The sequence below is a fragment of the Brachionichthys hirsutus genome, chromosome 13 (genome assembly GCF_040956055.1).
Source record: "Brachionichthys hirsutus isolate HB-005 chromosome 13, CSIRO-AGI_Bhir_v1, whole genome shotgun sequence".
NCBI classification, from domain to species: Eukaryota; Metazoa; Chordata; class Actinopteri; order Lophiiformes; family Brachionichthyidae; genus Brachionichthys; species Brachionichthys hirsutus.
This window is the reverse complement of record NC_090909.1, coordinates 654,936-679,242: the sequence shown is the minus strand read 5'-3', so window position 1 is coordinate 679,242 and position 24,307 is coordinate 654,936. Positions and strand designations below refer to the sequence as shown.

Genomic DNA, 24,307 nt, shown 5'->3' with positions numbered 1-24,307 from the left:
TCCACCATCAAGACAGAAATAAGAGCCAACGACGTCATCAGTTTACGTGTTTCTTTGTGCAAACAGGATCATTTTATGTCTCGTCTCGTCTCTAATACTTTAATGAACTCATTTTTGTTCGGTAATCCATGTCAATACAACAGAGACCCAGAATAGCCTCGTACCATTGGCTGTTTTCTCCTGTCAATCAAAATACACTCTTCCAATTGGAAGGAATCACCTTTAAGAGCGTGTCTGGGCGTCTCCTTCAGCGATTGGCTGCCTTGTGCCCCAATAGCACTCGTTGACTAATCTCATTGGTCTTTGTTCCTGTCAATCACTGTATTCCGTCCTGTTATTGGCTACACTGACACGAATGGGCGGCAACTTTCCGAAAAAGACGTTTCCTTGTCTGTCATATGCCCAAGCAACGGGAAGAATCGATCGATCGATCGTTTTTGGATTAAAAAAAAAAAAAAAAAGCTGAATAAAATATCGTTTTTACGATTTAAGAGAACATCTGATCACTGCGAAGTAAAAGCGATACCAGTAGCCGATAACATCCGGGTACCTTGATGCTGAAGCATCGCTCGGGTTGTGTTTCCTGCTAGCTAGCATTAGCTGCTATCGCGTCGGTGCCGGACTGCAGCGCCCCGCCTTTGTGGCGATGGCTACGGATCTCCTGTCCGACCTGGACAGCCGCTTCTTCGCCGATAACCTCCTGACGAGCGAAGACTGGGGTGAGTTCACGTCTACAGGCTGTTAAACGGAGAGCGAGCTTCCGGTCTGACAATGGCGGCGGACGCAGCGCCCCCCGGCAGGAGGGGATGTTAGCGCGGCGACATTCTCCATTGCAGAATTAATCGATTCTCAATATGTTGTGTTTGCTTTGACACATTTCGAGCTCGATTTGTTGCACGCGTTGACGGCAGCGCTTCCGGATCCTGCAGACCCGGATGTGCGACTCGTTTTTCTTGCTTTCCTTCCACATGCCTTCATGTCCTGCGTTACCTGCCGGCTGAAGGCGTGTCTTTAGATCAAAGCCTCATCAAAGCCTCATCGGAATGCGTTCACATGCTTTACGCGGAAACATCCACGGGTTGAGACGCGGAGGGTTTGTGTTGACTGTGCGTCTCCTCAGATGCCTGCCTGTACCAGTGCGAGAACATGGAGGACGGCGAGGACGGCGAGGACGGAGACGCCCGCCGAGGGTTGAAGTTCCAACCGTCGGTGAGGAGACGGAGACGGGGACGCCGTCGGACGCTCGCCGGCTGACTGGCTCTCATGCGGCTGTTCTTTGCACTAATCTTCCTCCCACAGTTCGACAACGACCTCGTGCTCACCCTCGACCCTGACAACCCCACGTCTCCATGGCGACACCTGGACAACAACCTTCTCACAGGTACGGACCGACGGCAGCGCCGGCTCTTCTGAAGCGGCGCTTTGACCTCATCCCTCACCTTCCTCCCCGTGTTCCTCCTCCTCCTCCTCTTCCTCCCCGTGTTTCTCCTCCTCCTCCTCCTCCTCCCCGTGTTCCTCCTCCCCGTGCTCCTCCTCCCCGTGTTCCTCCTCCTCCTCCCCATGTTTCTCCTCCTCCTCCTCCTCCTCCTCCTCCTCCCCGTGTTCCTCCTCCTCCTCCTCCTCCTCCTCCTCTTCCTCTTCCTCCTCCTCCTCCCCGTGTTCCTCCTCCTCCTCCTCCTCTTCCTCTTCCTCCTCCTCCTCCCCGTGTTCCTCCTCCTCGTGTTTCTCCTCCTCCTCCTCCTCCTCCCCGTGTTCCTCCTCCCCGTGTTTCTCCTCCCCGTGTTTTTCCTCCTCCTCCTCCTCTTCCTCCCCGTGTTTCTCCTCCTCCTCCTCCTCCTCCTCCCCGTGTTCCTCCTCCCCGTGTTTCTCCTCATCCTCCTCCTCCTCCTCCTCCTCCTCCCCGTGTTCCTCCTCCCCGTGTTTCTCCTCCTCCTCCTCCTCCTCCTCCTCCTCCCCGTGTTTCTCCTCCTCCTCCTCCTCCTCCTCCCCGTGTTCCTCCTCCCCGTGTTTCTCCTCCTCCTCCTCCTCCTCCTCCCCGTGTTCCTCCTCCCCGTGTTCCTCCTCCCCGTGTTTCTCCTCATCCTCCTCCTCCTCCTCCTCCTCCCCGTGTTCCTGCTCCCCGTGTTTCTCCTCCTCCTCCTCCTCCCCGTGTTTCTCCTCCTCCTCCTCCTCCTCCTCCCCGTGTTCCTCCTCCCCGTGTTTCTCCTCATCCTCCTCCTCCTCCTCCTCCTCCCCGTGTTCCTCCTCCCCCTCCCCGTGTTCCTCCTCCCCGTGTTCCTCCTCCCCGTGTTTTTCCTCCTCCTCCTCCTCCTCCTCCCCGTGTTTCTCCTCCTCCTCCTCCTCCTCCTCCCCGTGTTCCTCCTCCCCGTGTTCCTCCTCCCCGTGTTTCTCCTCATCCTCCTCCTCCCCGTGTTCCTCCTCCCCGTGTTTCTCCTCATCCTCCTCCTCCTCCTCCTCCTCCCCGTGTTCCTCCTCCCCGTGTTTCTCCTCCTCCTCCTCCTCCTCCTCCTCCTCCCCGTGTTCCTCCTCCTCCTCTGGACCGCTCGTCCGTCTCTCTCCCGTGCAGGCGACGCCCCCGTGATGGGGGCTGAGATGACCATCGCCCGGCCTCTCCCGGTGGAGTTGTGTAAGCGCTCCGGCTCCTTCCCGACTATCCCGGCGGAGCAGACGGAGCGTTTTTACATCCCTCTGTCTGTTCGTGCCTCCAGTGTTCCAGGTGAAACCCGAGCCTCCCTCCCCCGCCTCCTCCCTGGGGTCCGACTGCTCGGCGTCCTCCCTGGACACGCAGGTGTGCTAAAAATAGTCCCACAGGTGTGTGTGTCGTTTCACCACGCACACGCTCATCTGTAACACGATCCGGCTTCCAGATCTCTGTTAAAGGGGAACAGCCCCCAACGCCCCCCTACATGTACGGCGACGTCCTGTCTCCTCCGCTGGGGACCATGGAGATCACCGTGGCGACGACAGCCGTGCCTCCAACGCTGACGACGCAGATTTCGGGGCTCATCGGCGGAATGCAGACGCAGGCCGCAGGTCAGGGGTCACGGGTCGCAGGTCGGCGTTTCCTGTTCCTGTCGCAAACATGTGTAGAATATTTCTGGATCTGTGGATGATCAGAGGCCCCCGCTTCAGGAGAGGAGCGGGTCACGGGTCAGGGGTCACGGGTCGCCGAACTGTAGGCTCCCAGGGACAGGAAGTGGTCTGAAGACACTGATGCTCCGGGTCGGGTTTTGTTTTTGTGTGTCGCTGCTAAAACGTCTCGGCCCACGGTGTCAGAGCTGACTTCCTGAAAGAGGCGGAGCTAGCAGCTCCCCATTAGAAGACGTCTGACCTGGTTCTGAATCTTTCTCGCTCTCAGTTCTTCCGGCTTCGGCCACGTTGAAGGCCGGTACCATCCTGAGCACCAGGTCCCCCATCCAGCCCAGACCGGGCCCCGCCCCCCAGAGCCCTGCGCCGGCCAGCACCCTCATCCTGCAGGGCCTCCCCTCCATGGACCAGACCGGACCGGGTGAGATCCGGGCCCACGGGTCCACGAGGACTTTGAAGAGCTCCTGTCCCGCCTTCCTCTGACGCTCCTCCATCTTCCCTCCTCCAGCCGTCTTGTCTCCGTCCGTCTGCCTCGGTTCAGGTCCGGCCATCGTCAAGCTGGAACCCGTCTCTCCCAGCATGCCCCAGCACTGCTCCAGCCCCACGGCCCCCCCCTGCAGCAAGCCCATCGTCCCGGCAACGCCGACAACGTTACCCTGCAGCAGCGCCAATGACATCGACGTGAGTAGGCCGGCCGGCCGCCGCTCCGCCTCCTCATCCTCCCTTACGCCTCCTCTTCCTCACGCAGATGAAGGTGCTGAAGCGGCAGCAGAGAATGATAAAGAACCGGGAGTCGGCCTGCCAGTCGAGGAAGAAGAAGAAGGAGTACCTGCAGGGCCTGGAGGCGCTGCTCAGGGAGGCGCAGCAGGAGAACGAACGCCTCCGGAGGGAGAACCAGGCGCTGAGGGAGCGGCTGGCTGGCAAAGAGGTGAGGAAGCCTCCTCCTCCTCCTCCTCCTCTTCATCGGCGGTTCCCCCGGCCGTTTGTCTCATGTGCTCCGGTGCTTCTGCGGAGGGCGTGGCTTATCCACGCCTGACGCACAGAGCGCCGTAGAGGAGGTTCATGTCCCGGGACAGACTCCTCCTTCCCCGCGTGAACGTCCCTCCGTTGGTCTTTCAGGGCGGCGACTCGGCCGGTAACAAGCGCGCCGTGTGCGTCATGGCCGTCCTGTTGTTCATGACCTTCAGCTTCGGCCCCATCAGGTGAGGCCGTTTACAGACGCCGAAGCGGAGTTTCATCCTCCCCGAGTGTAACCCCGCCCCTTCCTGTCGCTCCAGCATCAGCGACAGGAAGCTGTCGGACCTGCAGGAAGACGCGCCGTCGTATACGGGACGCCGTCTGCTGGAGATCGAGCAGCAGCAGCAGCAGCAGGAGGTGGTGGTGGCTCCGCCTCCGGCCAGGGTGGAGGACAAGACGGAGACGGAGGAGGAGGGCGGAGACGAGGCGCCGGAGTCCTATCAGTTCAGGTGGGACCTGACGTCTTTAACCGGAACCAGAACCAGCTCCCGGTCTGATTCGGTTTTAATGGCGGACGGAAACGTCTCCAAGTAAAACGTGTTTCTGTGTTTTTCAGGAACCTGAGCGACGTCTTCGGCGACATGAAGGATCTGGTGCTGCAGGACATCGATCGTTACTTCACCTCCTCCGACTGCCGGCAGTTCAATCGCTCCGAGTCGCTCAGGTCGGTGGGAGGTTCTTCATCCCCCCCCCCCTCCTCCTCCTCCTCCTCCCTTTTGATTTCTCCCCCTTCCACAAGAACGGCGGATTTGAAATGGCCGTCTCCGTGTCCCGTGTCTCCAGGCTGGCCGATGAGCTCAGAGGTTGGGTCCAACGGCACCAGATCGACCGCAAGAAGTCCGGAGGAAAACCCAAGCCCGCCAAGAAGGCCAGGATCGCTCAGGTACTTCCTGTTCGGGCGTGGCTCCATCCCAGAGAGCGTCACCGTTTCAAAGCGGAAACGTGTAAGTTTGATTTGTCTCTTTTGTTTGTGCTTCTTCGTCTGCAGAAAGCTCAGCTGAGGAAGACGAACTTCTCCAGATACCTGCCCATCCAGACCCACCGCTCCATCGAGAGGTGAGTCCGGAATCAGAGACGATCCGTTTCAGCAAAAGCAGATTCTCCTTCTTCACTTCTCACTGCGATCCATTTCAACTGGAGCCAAAGTGTGAACAGTCGGATCGGATCGGAGCGGGGCAACTAAAAATGATTTCGTCTTTGATCTACAATAATCTTAATAATACCCATAGCTTTTATTTTGAAAGGTCCCGGCTGAGTAACGAGCCGGCTTGTTTCTGTCTGCAGTCAGCTGCAGGTGCTTCCTGGTCCTGAGGTCACCTACAGCGACTTCCTGGACGCCATCGACCGCAGAGAGGACACCTTCTACGTGGTCTCCTTCAGACGGGTACGAGGAGCGACTCCGCCCCTCCGGGGACCAGAAACACGGCGGTTCTGCTCCGTCTGAACCCAAAAGGAGGCGGGGCCTGTAAACGAGCAAACCGAGACCAATGTCGAACCTTTATTTTGAAATGAAAGAATGCGTTGACGCTAACTGAATCCGACCGTCTCCTGTCCGGCTGGTGAAGACGTTTTTGTCGGATGCTAACTGAATCCGACCGTCTCCTGTCCGGCTGGTGAAGACGTTGTTGTCGGATGCTAACTGAATCCGACCGTCTCCTGTCCGGCTGGTGAATACGTTTTTGTCGGATGCTAACTGAATCCGACTGTCTCCTGTCCGGCTGGTGAAGACGTTTTTGTCGGATGCTAACTGAATCCGACCGTCTCCTGTCCGGCTGGTGGAGACGTTGTTGTCAGACTGTTTTTGTCCTGGTCGTTGTCGGATGCTAGCTGAATCCGACCGTCTCCTGTCCGGCTGGTGGAGACGTTGTTGTCAGACTGTTTTTGTCCTGGTCGTTGTCGGATGCTAGCTGAATCCGACCGTCTCCTGTCCGGCTGGTGAAGACGTTGTTGTCAGACTGTTTTTGTCCTGGTCGTTGTCGGATGCTAGCTGAATCCGACCGTCTCCCTGCAGGACCACCTTCTGCTCCCCGCCATCACCCACAATAAAACCAGCCGACCCAAGATGTCTCTGGTGATGCCGGCCATGTCCGTCAACGGTGAGTCCGTCTGGACGCTGACCTGTCGGGGAACGAATGAAAACCCTTTAATGACATAATCCCCCCCCCCCCCCCCCCAGAGAGCCTGTATGACTCCTCCCAGGGTTACGAGATGATGATGCAGGTCGACTGCGAGGTCATGGACACCCGCATCGTCCCCATCAAGTCCTCCGCCGTCCCGCTGTCTCTGCGCGACCCACCGCCGCCTCCCCCGTCCTCCCAACATAGCCCTCACCATCACCAAGGCAACCACACCTCACTGCGGGGGGGGCGCCAGCATCATCAGGCCCCCGCCTCGCCCTCTCCATCGTCTCCGAGGCAACCCTTACCCACCGGCAGACGGACAGCAGAATATTTAATCGGCCAATCAGAAGGGGTCTGATGAGGCGTCGCCATAGCGATGACTTTGACAGGTAACAAATACACGATTCACCTGCCCGGAGGACCTCGATGAACGACCTGCCGAGGCTGATCAGGAATTAAAGACGCGTCGCCGTCGCCGCCCTCCTTCATGTGTCGGAGAACATTCCAGTAGATTTGTAACAAATTAAGTCGGATACTGGTTTTATTAGTTACAGAAACGTTGCAGCCTGATTGGCTCTTCACGTCTCAGCCTGCTGTGACTGCTTGCGGCCACAGGGGGCGCTGCAGGGCCACACAGTCACAGCCGAGAGGAGAACTGGGTGGAGTCCGGGCGGATGTTTCTGCTTGCGGCGGCGGAAGCTGTGATGTGGGCGTGGCTCCGCGTGTTTGTGTTTGTGTTTGTTTGTGTTGTTGCGGGGAACGGAAGGCGTGTCTGTTGGAGCTGCTGCATGAAGATGGAAGGAAAGGAAGGACGTGCGCCTCATGAAGGACGAGAGTTTAAAGGTAAAGCGACTGCGCGGTGGGTGAACGTCTAAACCCCGCCCCCCGCGCGCCGCCCGCCGGGACGTTCGTCTCCCTCCGCTGAGTCAGAACCAGAATGACCGGAACAATAAAAACAAGCGAACAGCAGGTCCGTCTTCCTGCAGCATCTAATAGGAATTCATTTGAATCTAATTTATTCATGTTTCAACTCGTGTTTGAAATCTGTTCTAAGAAACCGCAAACAGGAAGTTAAAGACGAGTCAACAAACAGAAGCTCTTCATCGGCTGCTGCGGATTATTTAATAGTTGTAAATACGAAGTTCACTCTGAAGATGTTTCCTTTGTGTTACTTTTTAGATGTTTTTGCTTTCATCATGTTTTTGTAAAAAAACCAAAACGTTTTTTTCTTGTCAAATAGTTTTTATTAAATGGTTTAATAATAATAATGTGGTTCCTGGAATAATGACGCTTTCAGCAAAAAGAATTTGCATTTTTCAATATTTTTTAAATCGTGTTGCTGCGTTCAGTTCATCGTGGACCAATCAGCCTCAGTGTGATGTCACAGTGAGCATTATGGGAGATGTAGGATACAAGGGTTTGAGGCGTGACCACTAAAACATTTTCTGTCTTGATCGCCGTTACAATTTCACCACAAATATAAAACCGTGATCAACAATCAAGGAACACATCTTATCGAATTGATAATAAAACTATAATGTGGACAGAACCAGAAGTTTGTCGGATCTTTACATTGAATATTTTAATGTAAAGATCCGTTAAGGACCGAGCCGAACCAGCTTGTTTGTGTGTGTGCTGTGTGAACCCGTGTGAACCCGTGTAACCGGTGGTGACTAAAGGTAATGATGTAAATACTAAACAAGACGGGAAGCCTGTCGTTTTTTTGTTTGTTTTTATTTAAATGGGAAAACTTGTAAATAAAAACGTTCGAATTCCATCTCTGTCAAAACAATTCCTGTTTGTTCTGTTTATGGAAAAGAATGCGTTTGTCTTCACAAACGGGGGAAGCGCAGGAATCTGCTAGCATGGCGCTCAAATTTAGCACGCGCTAAAAATGTTCGACGTGTTCACAGTCATGCTAGCTGCTCTGTGAGGCTATGCTACAAGCTAACAACTGTATGCTAGCCACGCATTCCACCAGTGCGCTAGCATGCTAGCATCTTCCGATTAGCTATAAACAAAATACATTAATTAAAAAACTCGTTAAAATGAACAAGCCGGTAAAAATGATACATCTTCAGAACATGATTTATATTATCTTCATCTTCAACCGGGGGGGAGGGGCTAAGCAGGGAATATATAGCATTTATATTATGTTTTAGTTTATTTAGTGTAGATCTAACTGACATTAAACTTTATTTAGATGCATTACTTATAAAACAAGAGTTTCACAGCGTTTCGTAAAATAAAATAAAATATTTAAAGTATTACTATGATATATACACTACCGGTGTCGGCCACTGGATGTCGCCCATTGGCTGAATACTGCCACTATTTATCTGGAGATTATTGAGAGGAAAATGATGGCAACTGCTGGACACTGAAATTATGACGTCATTTAATATATTAATAATTATGACAGCATGTTCATGATGACAAGGAGTTAAAAGAGTCGCAAAAATTAAATAGAAGTGACGCCTGTGGAGAAGCGGAAAGATCAGCCTCATCTCACTGCAGGCCTCCTTCCTCCTCCTCATCCTCCTCCTCCTCCTTCCTCTCTTATATGGATCGATGCCCGGAGGTCCTGCTTCCTCTAAATTTATTGAAAACCCATCCATCGATTAAAATAATGCTTTTTGGGGCGTGCAGGGCGGTCACCTGATCCAGGTGGTCGGGTTCGCTCCGGTGGGAACTATGCGAACACGTTTTGGGCCTCCTGCGATGATTGCGTTGCTTATTTCTCTGATATTTGTGTAACGTCATCCGTTCCTATGAATCCCACTCTCCTGCCGCTCTGCATGATTCCCATTCTCCTGGTTGGCATATCGCAGAGGAAGATGCTCCACCTCCTCGGCGCGGCTACAATGACTCCTTTCAGCCTCCTGGGACTCCTCCTCTGCGCCTCCCTTCCCCTTCATATCTCGACTTCTGCGTCACTTTTCCTCTCAGTTTTTCAACGTTGGAATTAAATATCATCCTGAAAGAAAACAGCAAGAGGAAAGAATCATTTTCACCATCATCATCATCAAATTCTACTCTGACAATATCCTCATCATCATCGTCATCATCATGGCGTCCGGTTACCGTGAGTCGGCGCTGCTGCCTCACAACAACAACAACAACAACAATGTGACATATGAGTAACCTCACAAGCATCCCGGCGTCGGCCCACAGGAAGTCCCCCCCCCCCCCCCCCGGCTTCCGTCCAGCTGCAGGAGACCGTCACCAAGAAGGTGACCTTTGAACAATGAGATTCTGTGGCTGCGTCAGACGGAGACGGAACCTCGGTGACCTCTGGGAGAACTTCGGTGAACTCTGAGAACCTCGGTGACCTCTGGGAGAACTTCGGTGAACTCTGAGAACCTCGGTGAACTCTGAGAGAACCTCGGTGAACTCTGAGAACCTCGGTGAACTCTGGGAGAACCTCGGTGAACTCTGAGAACCTCGGTGAACTCTGAGAACCTCGGTGAACTCTGAGAACCTCGGTGAACTCTGAGAACCTCGGTGAACTCTGAGAACCTCGGTGAACTCTGGGAGAACCTCGGTGAACTCTGAGAACCTCGGTGAACTCTGGGAGAACCTCGGTGAACTCTGAGAACCTCGGTGAACTCTGAGAGAACCTCGGTGAACTCTGAGAACCTCGGTGAACTCTGGGAGAACCTCGGTGAACTCTGAGAACCTCGGTGAACTCTGGGAGAACCTCGGTGAACTCTGAGAACCTCGGTGAACTCTGGGAGAACCTCGGTGAACTCTGAGAACCTCGGTGAACTCTGAGAGAACCTCGGTGAACTCTGAGAACCTCGGTGAACTCTGGGAGAACCTCGGTGAACTCTGAGAACCTCGGTGACCTCTGGGAGAACCTCGTCTCCATGCAGCGTTCCACTGAGAGTCAAACTGTTCTGTCTCTGCTGCTTTCACCCCCCCCCCCCCCCTCTCTGTTCTGTCCTTCTCAGAGGACACGCCCTCCACCTGTGGGAGCTGATTGGCAGAGAGGGACCGTCCTTCCATGAACCGGCGCCTGATCCAGAGGGATCGCCACGCAGCCGACGCCCGGGAAGGTCACACCCAGGCCGGGTCGTCCCGGTCCCGCCTCCAGCAGCAGGATCCGGATCGTGGAGGTTAAAGCTGCAGACCTGCTGGTCGGACGCTGTCGGACGCACGCCTGGACACACGGACGTCGACCGACTCCGGAGTCATTCGTCTCATCCCGTCCTCCTGATCGCCGGTTTCCTCTGTTGCCGTAGCGACGTCACCGAACCGTTTCCTCCACTTCACGCGCCTCAGGCCTGTTTTTGCTTCCATCACAGCCGAGCTGCAGATTATTGGGAGGCGATGATGGTGATGATGATGATGATGGTGCCTTGATCTTCACCGCCTCACATTGAACATGTTGACCGTGTGATCGGCGCCGGCCTCGGGTTCCGTTCCCTGTGATCGATATCCTCATACGAGTCGGGATTAAAGTCCTTTTGAAGTCCGAAGACCGAAACCACAGACGAGTCTGAGAGAGTCACGCCTGACTGCTCTAATGCGTCGTGGATCAAGTTGACCTCGTGACCTTTGGACCTGCCGCTGTCCGACTTTACTCGGATCTGGGAGCTGCGATCGATCAGCTGCAGCAGAACTATTTCACGTTCTACATTTAGTTCCTCTGTTCTTCTTCCAGAGTCACATGATCAAACAAACTTCAAACAAACTTTGTGCAAACCAGAGTGAGCTGTTACCGTCGGTTCTGCCCCGGATGACCGGACCGGACCGGACCGGGCCATCGTGGAGAGTCCGGACACGAGGACATGAAAGGCTTTAAACATCTAACGCCTGATGTTTTCCATCGCAGATCCTCCACCCAGGAGGGACCTGCAGACCCACAGTTACATCAGAGAGGAAGACGGGAGGAGGAGGAGGAGAGAGAGAGAGAGAGAGAGAAAGAGAGGGAGGACAAATTCCTCAAGTGTGAGGATTCTACTGCTCTCCTCCCTCTCTCTTTCCCTCTTTTCCTTTTTTCCCTCGCTCTCTGTCCGTCCCCCGTCATTCAGGACCTGTTGGCCGGTCAATGAGGATTTCACGGAGAGACGGAGAAGAGAGAGAGAGACAGAGAGAGAGAGAGCGAGAGAGTCGCCACAGCTCTGAGCAGGTCAGACTCATTTATTGATCGTCGAAATTATTTCATTTTTCTGTTCGTTGGCTCATTTTTACTTTGATCGAATTCAAATTGATCGCATTTTGAAATAATATTCTATAAAGATATAAAAAAATCCATCTGCTTTGGGAATTGAACATTTTGATGAACTGATTGTGATTTCTTTGACGTTTTGTTTTAAGCTTCTCATTAGTACGACTTTGCTGTTTGTACTTTTTATCACGCTCGCCCGAGCAGTTTAATGATATTGAATTAACGTGAAACCATGTACCGGTATTCAATATTCTGTTTCGGCGTCACATGAATTAAAGCTGTCGCTGTGAGAGCATGAATTTAATGACGTCACGTCTGATTCAGACGTGATTTCTGCCCGATCGATGGTGATTTCAGATAAAACAAGTCGTGAGTCAGGACTGAGCCGTCGAGCGTCGTTCTGCATCAGGTGCTTCCTTCCGTCTGGATGTTTAAGTAGTAAAAAAATCGTCTCACATTAATGATCAACCAAACGCAAGGCATCACAGCTTGACCCGGCGTTTTGGTACCGAGCTCCGTCTGTGTTTGAATGAGTTTCGAGTTTTTCTTGGCTCCTGGAGGCCGGAGGGGGAAAGAAAGATGAACGATGAAAAGCAGCAGCAGTGAGAGAACGTAAAGGTGACGTAAAACGGGAGTGTCTGTGGTCGGGTGGGCTTCTGGGGCCCGCCTGTGTTCAGAGACGTCCCACCTGAGGTCAACGCAACGGGACGGCTAACTGGGACGGCTAACTGGCGGAGGTCTAGACCAAGGCGTGAAGGAAAGTGCAGATGCTGCACCCTGATGGTGTCGGGTCAAGTCCAAGCAGCAAGAGATGAAATGCGTGGGGGTGAGGGGGGGGGGGGTCTCCAGTAAGGAAGATGGAGACTCGTTTGAAACACAACCAAATATTCAAGTCTCCCAAAACGTTCCAGTTCCAAGTCGATTTTGTGTTTCTACGTTTTCTTAGATGGACCTTTTGCCGTAGCTGCTGAGCTAACAGTAGCTGATCCGCTAAGCTAACAGTAGCTGAGATCCAAGCTAACAGAGCTAGCATGGGGGGGCTGAAATAAGGAATTTGTCACCGTCCTCTGAAGCTGTTTGAGTAAATGGGAAAAATAAAGTTCCAGGAATGGATTCGGTTGGGATTGAATGTTTGTTTCTGGGTAATATCGAGTCCAGGAAGACGTTTCAGCCTGAAGGAGGCCTAGCTGGGCCTCTGATGACGAACAGCCGGGTCGACTGACTGAAGACATTATCTGCAGCTAAACTGGAACGCGTAGTAAAACCTGCTGGCTGAAATCTTTTCCTGCTCCTTATCCTCCCATTTCCTCTCCTCCTTTCATCCCCTCATCCCCGGGTTCTGTGTGAAGGCAGACGGGAACGACTGCGGGGAGCAGGAAGGATTTGATTTGTGTTTTTATTTTCCTAATGCTGCAAAGTTAATATTTTATTCTATTTATTTTTTTGCCTTTTTATCATTTAACACTTTCCTTTTCTTCTGGGCTCATGGCTTCGCCTCCACGTGCTTTTCATGTTGTTCAGAAAGTGATGGTCTCCAGAGGATGAGCCCCGAGGCGTCGTCTTTCCTTCTGCACCTTTGGGAGCTTCCTCTTTACAGCTGTTGAGTTGCTTTAATTGGGATTTGGTTCATGATCCCCAGAGGGGAGCATGTAGCATTTAAGCTAGCACCAGCAGGAAGACATCGTTTGTAGTGTCATCTTCAGACAGATGGAGGCGGACCCCCACGCTCAGAACGTGTTACTCTTCCCGTTGAGGTTCATTGGCCGACTGGCGACCCTGGCTAGCCCGTAAACGGCTAGTAGCTGTGACCCTGGCTAGCCCGTAAACGGCTAGTAGCTGTGACCCTGGCTAGCCCGTAAACGGCTAGTAGCTGTGACCCTGGCTAGCCCGTAAACGGCTAGTAGCTGGCGACCCTGGCTAGCCCGTAAACGGCTAGTAGCCGCGGTTCTGCTGATGGTGCCCGACGTGGAGTCTGTTGAGCAGAGGAGAAACCGCACGGTTGGCTTTACTGCGTCTCTGCCTTCGTTCCAGGGGAGACCGACCTCCATCCCGTCTGGTTGGAGGCAGCATCCGACGGAGTTTGAGCCGCAGTCAAAGTGCTGCTAATCTGTTCATCTCTTCAAACGACTTAGAAGCTCTCCTGGAAACGGTCAGCCCCCCCCCCCCCCCCAACCAGACGAAGCGCCCCCGCCGGCTCAGGTTCCCGGAGCGCTCCAGCATCTTCCCCTTCCATCTTTTTCCTAAACCACCGAGGGAAGAAGTTTCCTGGTGCGTCCCCAGCCATGCTTCTCTTCGTTCCGTCCCTCCTCATCCTCCTCCTCACGGCTGCTCCTGCACTCCCGACCACCTCCTCCTCACAGGGGTTACAGGTCAGAGGTCAGCGGGCACCGGGGGAGACTCCGGACCCGGACCCGGACCCGGACGCCATTAAGGTTTGTGCCGAGCTGTTCCCGTTTTAACGGGACGCTTCACAGCAGCTGTGTTTGTAGACTTTGATCACGTTTCTAAGGACCGAAGTGAAACGTCTCTGTCGCAGGTCTTCGTCTCCGAGGGCTGCGGCACGCAGGGCGACTCGTCTGACGCCACCCACGGAGGTGAGGGAGTGTTACCTCCATCCAGTCGTCCTGATCGAGACGTTCTTCACGTTTTAATGGCAGAAATATTCCCGTTGCAAACAGATTTGCGACCTTTGACTCCCACCGACTTTAGCGTCCTCTCGGTGAAATCGACAGACCGACTGAAGACGAGTGTGTTTTTGTTACCGCTGAAACGTCCCGCCCCTGATAACCGCTCAGGACTCGACGCTGACGGCGGTTTTCTGAATGTTATCGAGCGTCTCCCCGTTCATTCCCGTTCCCTCTGCGTTTCTCAGGGAAAGAGATCAACCTGACTCCCGGTTCTCCTCTGGTCCTGACCCATCGGATCAATCTGGTTCCGTTGGGCTCGGGTCCCTGCGGCTGTGAGACGGACTTCGCTGCGCTGAAAGACCGTCTGGAGAGAATGGAGAGGGAGGTGTCGGCCCTCAGGGAGAAATGTGGAGGCGCTGAAGGAGGCTGCTGCAGCTCCGAGGAGAGCAAAGGTACGCCCACCTGGTTGTCTCTGTGGTGTCTCTCTCATGTCCTTTGTCCCACCTGTCCCCCCCCTGCTACTTCAGGTCCAGGTTGCTCCATCAAACCGGACGTCCACGCCTGTCCCAACGACTGCGGCGATCACGGGCGCTGCCTGGAAGGCCGATGCGTCTGCTTCGCCGGTTTCAGCGGACCGGACTGCAGCCGGTCCAACTGTCCCGGAAACTGCAGCGACAACGGCCGGTGCCTGCTGGGACAGTGTCTCTGCGGTCCCGGTCTCACCGGTCCCGACTGCTCACAGAGAGACTGCCCCGGCAACTGCAGCAATCGGGGCAGGTGCATCAATGGCGAGTGTGCGTGCGACGACGGCTTCACCGGTCCCGCCTGCTCCGATCAAACGTGTCCCGGGAACTGCAGCAGCAGGGGGCGCTGTGTCGGTGGGCGCTGTGTGTGCAGTCGTGGATTCACAGGTGCGGACTGCTCTGAAAAAGCTTGTCCCAAAAACTGCAGTAGCCGCGGGAGGTGCGCGAACGGGAGGTGCGTTTGCGATGTCGGGTTTTCCGGGCCGAACTGCGCGTTCAAGGCCTGTCCGAAAAACTGCAGCATGAAAGGACGATGCATCAAAGGGAGGTGTGTCTGTAGGCGTGGCTTCACGGGGCCGGACTGCAGCCAGTGCGGGAAGGGAATGACCGGAGCCGACTGCGATACCGGTGAGTCCAAACCAACAAGTTTGTCTTCTCCAGAGACCCGGATCATGGGACAATTAATCAAGTATTCTTTACACCTGTTTAAACATCTCTTCAAGTGTTGATTTGTGGAGCCCCACAGGGGCCTGTTCTTGATCCCCTCACCTTCGAGATGTGTTAGCTTGAGCAGATAAGTTTGTCCATTAAAACCGCGTTCCTCCACAAAGCCATCAGGTTGGCTTTGATGTTTACCGACGCGATGAAATCCTGACTTTATGACATCGTGGAGAAACTTCTGCTGGCATGTACGTTTGCATATCCCAGATGCTTTACTTCAGCGTAATACATTTACACGTTACATCATAGCTGGGAGGACGCCGTTCGTAGGCTTTGGCACGCATCGCCTGGAATGCTCGTGATGTTTTCTTCCCGGATACACGCTTGTTGTTTCTCTTTTCTTGCACGGTGACTCATGTTGCCTCTTCAAGCTGTTTTTGTTGTCGCCATTGCCGGGCGACGTTGGTGTGTCAGCTTGAGCTGGTTTGAGTTTGAGGAGCGGTTTGAGGAACAGGAAGCAGCGGTTTGAGGAACAGGAAGCAGCGGTTTGATGAACAGGAAGCAGCGGTTTGACAAAGAGGAAGCAGCGGTTTGATGAACAGGAAGCAGTGGTTTCATGAACAGGAAGCAGCGGTTTCATGAACAGGAAGTAGCGGTTTGATGAACAGGAAGCAGCGGTTTGATGAACAGGAAGCAGCGGTTTGAGGAACAGGAAGCAGCGGTTTGAGGAACAGGAAGCAGCGGTTTGATGAACAGGAAGCAGCGGTTTGAGGAACAGGAAGCAGCGGTTTGAGGAACAGGAAGCAGTAATAACTTCCTTGTTCATCCACCTGTTTTTATCCTATTCTGAATCTTAATTTAAGTTTAACACCTTGCTGAAGCGCTAAGTTTGTGCACGGATTCTTGGCTTGTTTCCATGGTTACGAGCTGGACCGTTTGTGTCCTTCCCGGGGGTCGTGTTTGTGTCGCGACGGGAGAACTTCGTGAACGTAATATTTCTCGTCTCCCTCTCCAGTGATGTCAGGCGTCTCTCAGCTGAGCACTCGCGTCGTCACGGAGACGTCCGCCACCCTGGCCTGGACCCCGCCTCCCGTCCAGTACGACAGCTTCTACATCACCTTCACCAGCAAGGTACCTGAGCCAATCCGCTAAAAACAGTTTAAGGCGTTTAAAGCTGAAGTGGCGTTTTGGTAAAAGGACGCCCCGTTTAGAAAAACATCTGGATCTGTCATGGAAAATCATATTTAGCCCGAACGACACACACCCCAAACATGTCATTATACTTAATGGCGTATGCGTGACGTATGCAAACGAATATTCGGCGCCGTCCCGTCTCGGATGGATTTTGTTTTGAGTGGCGGCGCTCTGTGCAGATCACGTCGAACACGTTCACTCTTCCGTCTCCATGACAACAAGCGTGAGAAACAACAAATCCATCAAACGTTCAGCCGTCCCAGGAGGAAGCAGCTCACAGCTGCTGGAGGGCCAAAGGTCAATCTACAGGAAATGAATGTGATCTCTAATATTTATTTAAAGACGGTCGAATGGTCAGAACGATAGATCGATTTATAGATCTATATATTAAGGATCCGTTATCCGCTATCGTCCGGCAACCGTTAACACGAGCGGTGACTCCTGCTTCACGTGTTCATCGCCCCCCCCCCCCGACATGTGTGATCAATCTGCAGCAGACGGCACTAAGAAGTGGAAAATGACTAATTGCGCTGGTATTTGTGGCTGAAATTTCACTTTCTACATCAGTCAGAATCAAACCTGTCACAGAGATGAGGAGGAAGCTTCAGATTACATCACACACACACACACACACACACACACACACACACACACACACACACACTCACACACGGATTACTCGACAAAACCAGCCAGTGTCTCTCCGTGGTGACATCATCGAGGGATTAGGAGAGCGAGATTGGGTGCCGGATGGAGACGGTCCTGCTCAGGTCTCCTCTGATTGGAGGAAGACAGAAATCAAAGGGCATCACCCCTCCTGAACGGAATCCCATCACCTACGAACGCATAACAACGAACGAACTCCAGCGAGACGTCGGCAGGAGGAGACCGAATGCTCCCGGAACGCTTCCAACGTGTCGCTGCGTTCTCATAGTTGACATTTCTTTTCCTGATTCATCAAACAGCCGGGTTGTCATGGACAACGACATCACAGAGATGAGTCCCCTGACGGGTCCGGGACGACGCGTCTACGTGACGGTGTGGCGTCCGGCTGCCGTGGTCTCCTGGTGTCGTTAGCGTAGCCGTCGGATGCTAATACCCTGGAATGGCTTCCCGTAGGGTGAAGAGTCCAGATTTTGCAGAGCTGAATGTTCGGAGGTGAGCTGCAGGGGGCGTGTGGGACGGCGTCTCTGGTAACCACAAAACACTCGTCATCATCACAGAGCAGCCTTTCTGCTCGCCCCCAGTCCCTTTTCTTTCATTAAAGATGAGCGACGTTCGGTTACCGCAGCAACGCTCAGTTGTTGATGACAAAGCTTCCCACATCAGACTTGTGAGGGGCGGACGCCGGACCGGGATTGGCTTCCAGGCCATTTGTAAATCATTCGTCTGAAGCCCGACGAGCTACGGAACCCGCGTTCTGTCCACGGGACAAAAGACGAGAACGGAGACGGAGACGAAACAGTCGACGGGATCAGAACGAAAACACGAGAGTCGTGCTTGAAGATGCAGATGTGGGATGCGTGTTGTCACAGAAACACGTAAACACAGTCAAAAACACGGCGCCCGCCAGAGCGATGACATCACCGCCGGTCCACAGCTGTGACCCAGAGAGCAGCAGACGAAGACAGACGGAGCCGTTTCATGGGACGGATGCACAGCAGGCCTCCAGCGATGAATTTACATATCGCTCATTTCGACGCACGCACGGTGGTTCCGTGAGTCCCGGCCGCGTTGGGCTGGGACAGCGTGCAGGAGGACGTCCCATCGCATCGCTATGGACACATTCTGGATCCAACCGCGCTGGACACCGTCGTCCCTGAGGTCCAGGAGGAGACGCCGCTGAGCCGCCACTTATTTTAAAGCTCGGCCTGATTTTATTGGCGCCTTAGTTCCAATGATGTCACCCTCAGTCATATGGAAATGGCTGACAGAACTCCGCGGCGTGGAGGCTGATCCAGGACGACTTCTGGGGCTCCATCGCCGGGGAGCCAACACGGCGACCCGCACCCTCGGGTTTAGGAGAAGAGCCCGTTTGAGATCCGATAAGTAATCACTGGACTCCAGATGCTGCTCATCGGATCCTCGTACGCCCGCTCTAGATTGGCCACGTGTAAGTTAAAGGCTGCGGATCCGTCTGAAGTAAATCTGCTTCAACGTTTTGTGTGTGTGTCTGAATCGAACAGAAGGAGGGCGACCAGCTGATCACGGTTCAGGTGGACGGCGGCCTGACCGGATTCACCCAGACGGGCCTGGCCTCCGGTCAGGAGTACCAAGTCAGCATCGCCGGAGAGACCAACGGCAGGAGGGGGGCCGAGAGCTCGGTGGGATTCACGACGCGTAAGCGCTCCGTGCTGTCGATGCCTTTCCTGAACGCATCCGGCAGCGATCCTGTCCCAGGACAGTTAGAACGGAAGTGAACGGATGAAAAAAGCTTTGCCAAAAGTGGTAAAATACCTTAAAAGGGTAACAAAGGACCAGCGTCCTTCTGTCGAGGTGAAACGACAGACTTTAATCTGTTAGCTAAAACAGCATTAGCATTAAACAGCTAACATTAGAATTAAACAGCTAACATTAGCATTAAACAGCTAACATTAGCATTAAACAGCTAACATTAGCATTAAACAGCTAACATTAGCATTAAACAGCTAACATTAGAATTAAACAGCTAACATTAGCATTAAACAGCTAACATTAGAATTAAACAGCTAACATTAGCATTAAACAGCTAACATTAGAATTAAACAGCTAACATTAGCATTAAACAGCTAACATTAGAATTAAACAGCTAACATTAGCATTAAACAGCTAACATTAGCATTAAACAGCTAACATTAGAATTAAACAGCTAACATTAGAATTAAACAGCTAACATTAGCATTAAACAGCTAACATTAGCATTAAACCACTTCGTAGTGGTTTTCTTTCAGCCCATCAACTGATATTTCACAGATGGATTAGCTTCTAGCTAACAGCAGCCCAGATTTCAGGAAGTGATCGGAGCCAATCAACTTAAATAATCGTCCAACCTGCCGCGACGGACGTTTCAATCGATCTTCGGATGCCATATCGAGGTTACCCAACAAGATTGATTCAGCATGAACACGTAATTCGATGATTTACCTGTACGGTATCACTTCTAATTAAAGAGCAGGATAATTACGCCGTTTTAGTGCTTCCACAATGTGCCGTGGAAAGTTCTCCTCCATCCCATGACAGACGCCGGAGTCCTGAGTAGATTACAGTTGACACTAATGTAAAAGTTCCGTATTAAGGTGGATTTTGTTCTGGACTTTTCATAAAACAGGGCAGCTCGATTTGCCAAACTGGCAGCGAGAGTTTAAACATTAGCCGCTCGCTGCCCTTCTGCTGAGCGATGTCACATGTGGCGGCGGCAGTCAGCCTGAGTTTAGCCAAAGACGAGGAAACGGGCCGAGCCAAGGTAAATGTAACGCTGAAACACTGTGAGTGGCTGTTTATGGACCTACTTTGCCTTTGGACCCGGCCCCACAGCTTCATGGCACCAGGTAGGACGGAGTAACACAGAATTATTCTCTTCGCCTTCAGTCATCTCTGGTCCCACCGACCTCCAAGTCGTCAAGACGACCACGACATCTGCAGTGGTCCAATGGGGGCGCTCTCAAGGGGAGATTGACAGGTACCGTATGACGGTCACGCCCAACGACGGATCCGGCAGGAGGCAAGAAGTGACCGTCCCAGCGGGACAAAATTCCGCCCACATCCAGCAGCTGGAGCCGGGCCGTTTGTACGATATCGCGCTCGTGGCGGAAAAAGGCCCGAGTCGAAGTGAACCCGCAACCACGCAGGTGACGCCCGGTGAGTCCTGGAATATCAAGAGCAGTTAAATTTAGCTTTGAAATGACGTTCCTTCATTTCCTCAGTCTCGACAGTGACACCGAGCATGTTAAAGTCTTCTGGACGGCGTGAATTGTAAATCGGGTTTCTTGCAGGTTTCACGGTGCTGAACTTCACCAGGAGATCAAGTTTCCTGAAAAGTGTCTTCCTGAATATTAAAACTGCTTTTTCTTTCTCTGTTAGACACAATCTTTGATGGAAATGGCGGCAAAACATTGACCTTAACATTGAATCCTTTCACGTCTTTAGGGAAGACATTTCCAGTGGTTACCACGACGACTTTCGCCATGCAGGTCACTTTGACACCTGAACAAGTCCGAGGCAGTGATGGACCGAGTAGAGACTCTGCAGCCTCTGGGACTGCAAGAACTGAACATCTGGTGGTAAGAAATGGTACCGGGCCAATACCTGCTGAAAGGCCCACATTTTCCAAGAAGCCAAATGTCCTTGGCCCTTTTCGTTTCAATACAACCAGAGTTACGCCTGGAGCGAGAAAAGCTGGCCCCGCCCCTCTGAAAAAGTCAGCAGAGAAGAAGACGAAGATGGCGCCAACGCCCAGCAAACCCAAATCACGTGTCCTCACCATAGGAAACAGGACGATAACTTTGACTGTGAGGAACCCAAGTGAGGATGCATCGAGCGGTGAGAGGAGGGATGTCAAAGACGCAGCTGGGACACATTCTGATGCAAACAGACAACGGAGCCTGGAGGAACCAACTGTTGCTGTTGGCTCCGTAGAGCAACCAGATGTTGGCATGGCAATCCATGGAGATGACGCTGCTGCAGCGTCTCCAGGGCCAGTCTCATCTGTTCCAAGACAAGACAAGAAATGTATGAACAAAATTAAAGTGACGCACATTAGATTACCCCAAAAGGACAGGGACAGTGGGTGCCGAGGAGATGGAACAGTGCTGGTTGGACGGACTCGGGACTCGCATCACGAATCCTCTAAAACAGATGGTGCCGCTCAAACCAAACCCTCGCCTGCAGAGACGGACCTCGACTACTCACCAGACCCTTTACATAAACTCCTGACAAGCGCTGACGACAGCCTCAGCATCACAACCTTTTCAGTTCAGTTCCCCCGAAAATCAAACCGCTCTGTTGATTCGGAAAGAGTGACGAAGCAGATTATGAAGCGACTGAGGCCAGTTTCCTCAGACTCGTCTTCATCCTCACCAACGTCATGGCAGACACCGTTGCCAACTTTATCCTCGTCGCGTGTTTGGTCTTCTTCGACAGCAACATCGACAGCCTTCTTTGTTGCTTCATTAACCACATCATCACCTCCATCATCACCCCATTCCAGCTCAAATGAATCAGGAGCAGTCGGAAGCAATGACCAGAATGTTAACCTCATGAATACGGCTGATGCTGCATCGCCCGGAGCCACGAAACTTCCACCCGTAAAAAATGGTGCCGTGCCTCTTTTCCGCAGGACGCCTGGAAAATCGGGATATGTGCGGCACCCACACCCAAAATTTGGATTCTTTCGTAACAATACTTATCTAAATTTGAGAACTCCTCATAGTATCCTCACCCACGGAAGAGAGACAGAAACCAGATATACATCCGCTAATGCTAAATCTGGACTTGTGCGTCACTCGCGTCTAAATGCTGGTCTGCTTCGGAACAAAACTCATCTTGGTACGAGAAGTCCTCTCCATTCCCCTCCTCGTTTGAACCTTATCCATGGACAAGAGACAAAAACCATACATACATCCAGAAGAGAATCTTTGTCTTCACCCTCGTCGTCTACCTCAGAGGAACCGTCCTCAGTTGAGGCAAATCTACCAATAAGAAATATGAGTGGATACAAAGATGAGGCAAATATATCCCAATTCCCAGTTCATCGTCCTCTAAAGAGGGGATTCCTGCGTCGCCCACTTCCAAACTCGGGACCTTATCAGAACCGAACTCATCCATATCTGAGGCGATTGACTAAAGCATCAAACTCCACATCAGTAAAAGGGAAAGAGAAGATATCTTCTATTGAATTACCTGCAACCTGGTCTCGTGCAGTTTACAAAGATTCCAAACCAGCTGAAGGGGCTCGGGAAATAAAAGTCGAGGAAGACATTGTTACAGCAAACATGTCCACTGAGTTCAGTCAGACCCTTAAAGAAAATGAACGGCCTTCCTCCCATCGGCCAAACACTAGAGTTGGATATTTTCGTCGGCCACAATTGTATGGTCTACGTTTCCCCAACAAAACCTATGTAAACCAGAGACCGCCTCAACAAAGAGGTCACATGCATAAACCTTTCCCAATCAGAAGACTGGACAAAGGATCTGGCAGTAACGTTGGCAATCAAAACCGCAGTTTAGGAAAGGATACTGCCACTGAAATGCCAGGCAAGCAATCAGGGGAGCAGCGTACCCCCATGCCTACCCAAGGAGTGAAAATTCAACAATTCTCAAACAACACACAACAGACTGAAGAACTAGAAGTAAAAGTAGTTTCATCTACCCAATCTAGGGAAAGAGAAATTAAAACCCGGGATTCTAACTCTGACTTTAACATTCACAGAGAGAGAGTTCACACTGAGAAGACCGGTGCTCCAAGTGGAGGTAGACCAACTATAAGACAAACTCCATCCGGTTCAAGAGACAGATTCCCAAAACCAGCCACACTTTCAAAAAGACAGCCCCCATCGAGAACTACGCCGATAAGACAATACGTCCGTGGAAGCCAGTTGAGGGAGGACGCAAGAACAAATGGCACTGCAAAACGCCCTACTATGTTCGATAGTAAAACTCCACAAACAAGACCGGCTTCTTCCAAAGGTGAAGGGTCAAAACAGAGAGTAAAAAAGAAAGATCGCGAAGAAGAACATCCCAATGGAGAGCGTCAACCAACCAAAGCAACAGAATCGGCAAACGGAAAGAGCCAAGAAGAAAATGAAGGACATGAAAGTGTCTTTACGGAAGTTCCAAGTATCAAAGGCAGTGCAGCAACCAAACAGTCAACAGGAAGTGACAAAACCTTCCAAAACGGTCCCCCTGGTTCAGAGATTCTTCCTCCTCAGACCGAGTACACAGTGACTTTACTCGGGAAGGGTCCTGGCCTTCTGTCCAGACTGCACAAGCTTGTCATCAGTACAGGTACAAGCCATTGTGGCACTAGAACAACCTTTATCAGCAGTGCTGCAACATCACTGCCTTCATACCTTCACATCTCTGCTGCACCATTTTTCTTGTGCTTATTTAAACAAACGTTCGTCGTTCACACTCGACTTTTGAATGACTGGAACATTTCTGTTCACCCATTAAAAGCTTCTTCCATGTTCATTTCAAGGGCTCAAGTTCTGCGGCGCTCTTGATAACTGTAAGCTTCAGATTTACAGTTTCAATCTGTGTATTTTTGTCATTCAGTCGCTGTTTTGGTAACGACTCAACCTGTCGTGTTCAATTTCAGTGAGACTTGATGTTGGAAATGTTAGCTGTTAGCTAACCCTCGACCATAAAGACGTAACCTCAGATGAGACGTTCTACTTTTTTAGCTAGCTAAGTTGCGCAGTCGCTAATGCATCCAGTTTGTAGTGGCCAGTTGGCAGTAGCATCAGTCACTTTATTTAACTAGCACACGGTTCAGAGAAGCTAACTTGATTAATTTATATATTACACAAACGACTTCCAGGATTGCAGAGAGGCAGCAGACGGAGAACCTTTCAGGAACAAACATTGTTCAAGCGTCAGTAGCATTCGTTCGGCGCCGCTCTGGTCGTCTATCACTCAGGGTAAGCTAGCTGCTAGGTTCACCCGCTCACCTCCAGCTACAACCAGGGTAAGACCAAGACTGGTCTCGACGTTCAGTCCGATACCTCCTACCTCCGAAACGCTCATGTCTGAATCCTCCGGAGCAAGACAAGTTTAAGAGTTGGACTTTTTACAACAATAAATCTAGAAACTAATGGCGTGTGCAAACTGATCTGGCAAATTTGAAGGGTGGAACCCAGACGTTCTTTTAATTTAGCAGGGAATTACAACCATCACTTTCAGCTCTTCTGACTGTTGAATTAATATCTG

The 24,307-nt window shown here is 52.1% G+C and overlaps 2 protein-coding genes across 2 annotated transcripts in view; both read left to right on the top strand.

Moving 5' to 3' along the window:
• Positions 1 to 646: 646 nt before the first annotated feature.
• atf6b (activating transcription factor 6 beta) lies at positions 647 to 6,582 on the top strand. Its single transcript, XM_068747390.1, has 17 exons — positions 647 to 719; positions 1,121 to 1,209; positions 1,300 to 1,381; positions 2,567 to 2,626; positions 2,709 to 2,788; positions 2,868 to 3,033; positions 3,359 to 3,508; positions 3,596 to 3,768; positions 3,836 to 4,015; positions 4,207 to 4,289; positions 4,365 to 4,553; positions 4,661 to 4,768; positions 4,888 to 4,987; positions 5,093 to 5,160; positions 5,389 to 5,488; positions 6,116 to 6,200; positions 6,281 to 6,582. The coding sequence occupies exons 1-17, from the start codon at positions 647 to 649 to the stop codon at positions 6,580 to 6,582; spliced, it is 2,088 nt and encodes a 695-aa protein (XP_068603491.1).
• Positions 6,583 to 13,679: 7,097 nt separating this feature from the next.
• Positions 13,680 to 24,307, top strand: part of LOC137903362 (tenascin-like) — a 15,194-nt gene continuing 4,566 nt past the window's right edge. The window contains exons 1-7 of the mRNA XM_068747514.1: positions 13,680 to 13,829; positions 13,934 to 13,991; positions 14,270 to 14,476; positions 14,552 to 15,175; positions 16,224 to 16,339; positions 18,589 to 18,742; positions 19,970 to 20,263. Coding sequence (XP_068603615.1) covers positions 13,680 to 13,829; positions 13,934 to 13,991; positions 14,270 to 14,476; positions 14,552 to 15,175; positions 16,224 to 16,339; positions 18,589 to 18,742; positions 19,970 to 20,263 — 1,603 coding nt within the window. The remainder of the gene's footprint in view (positions 13,830 to 13,933; positions 13,992 to 14,269; positions 14,477 to 14,551; positions 15,176 to 16,223; positions 16,340 to 18,588; positions 18,743 to 19,969; positions 20,264 to 24,307) is intronic.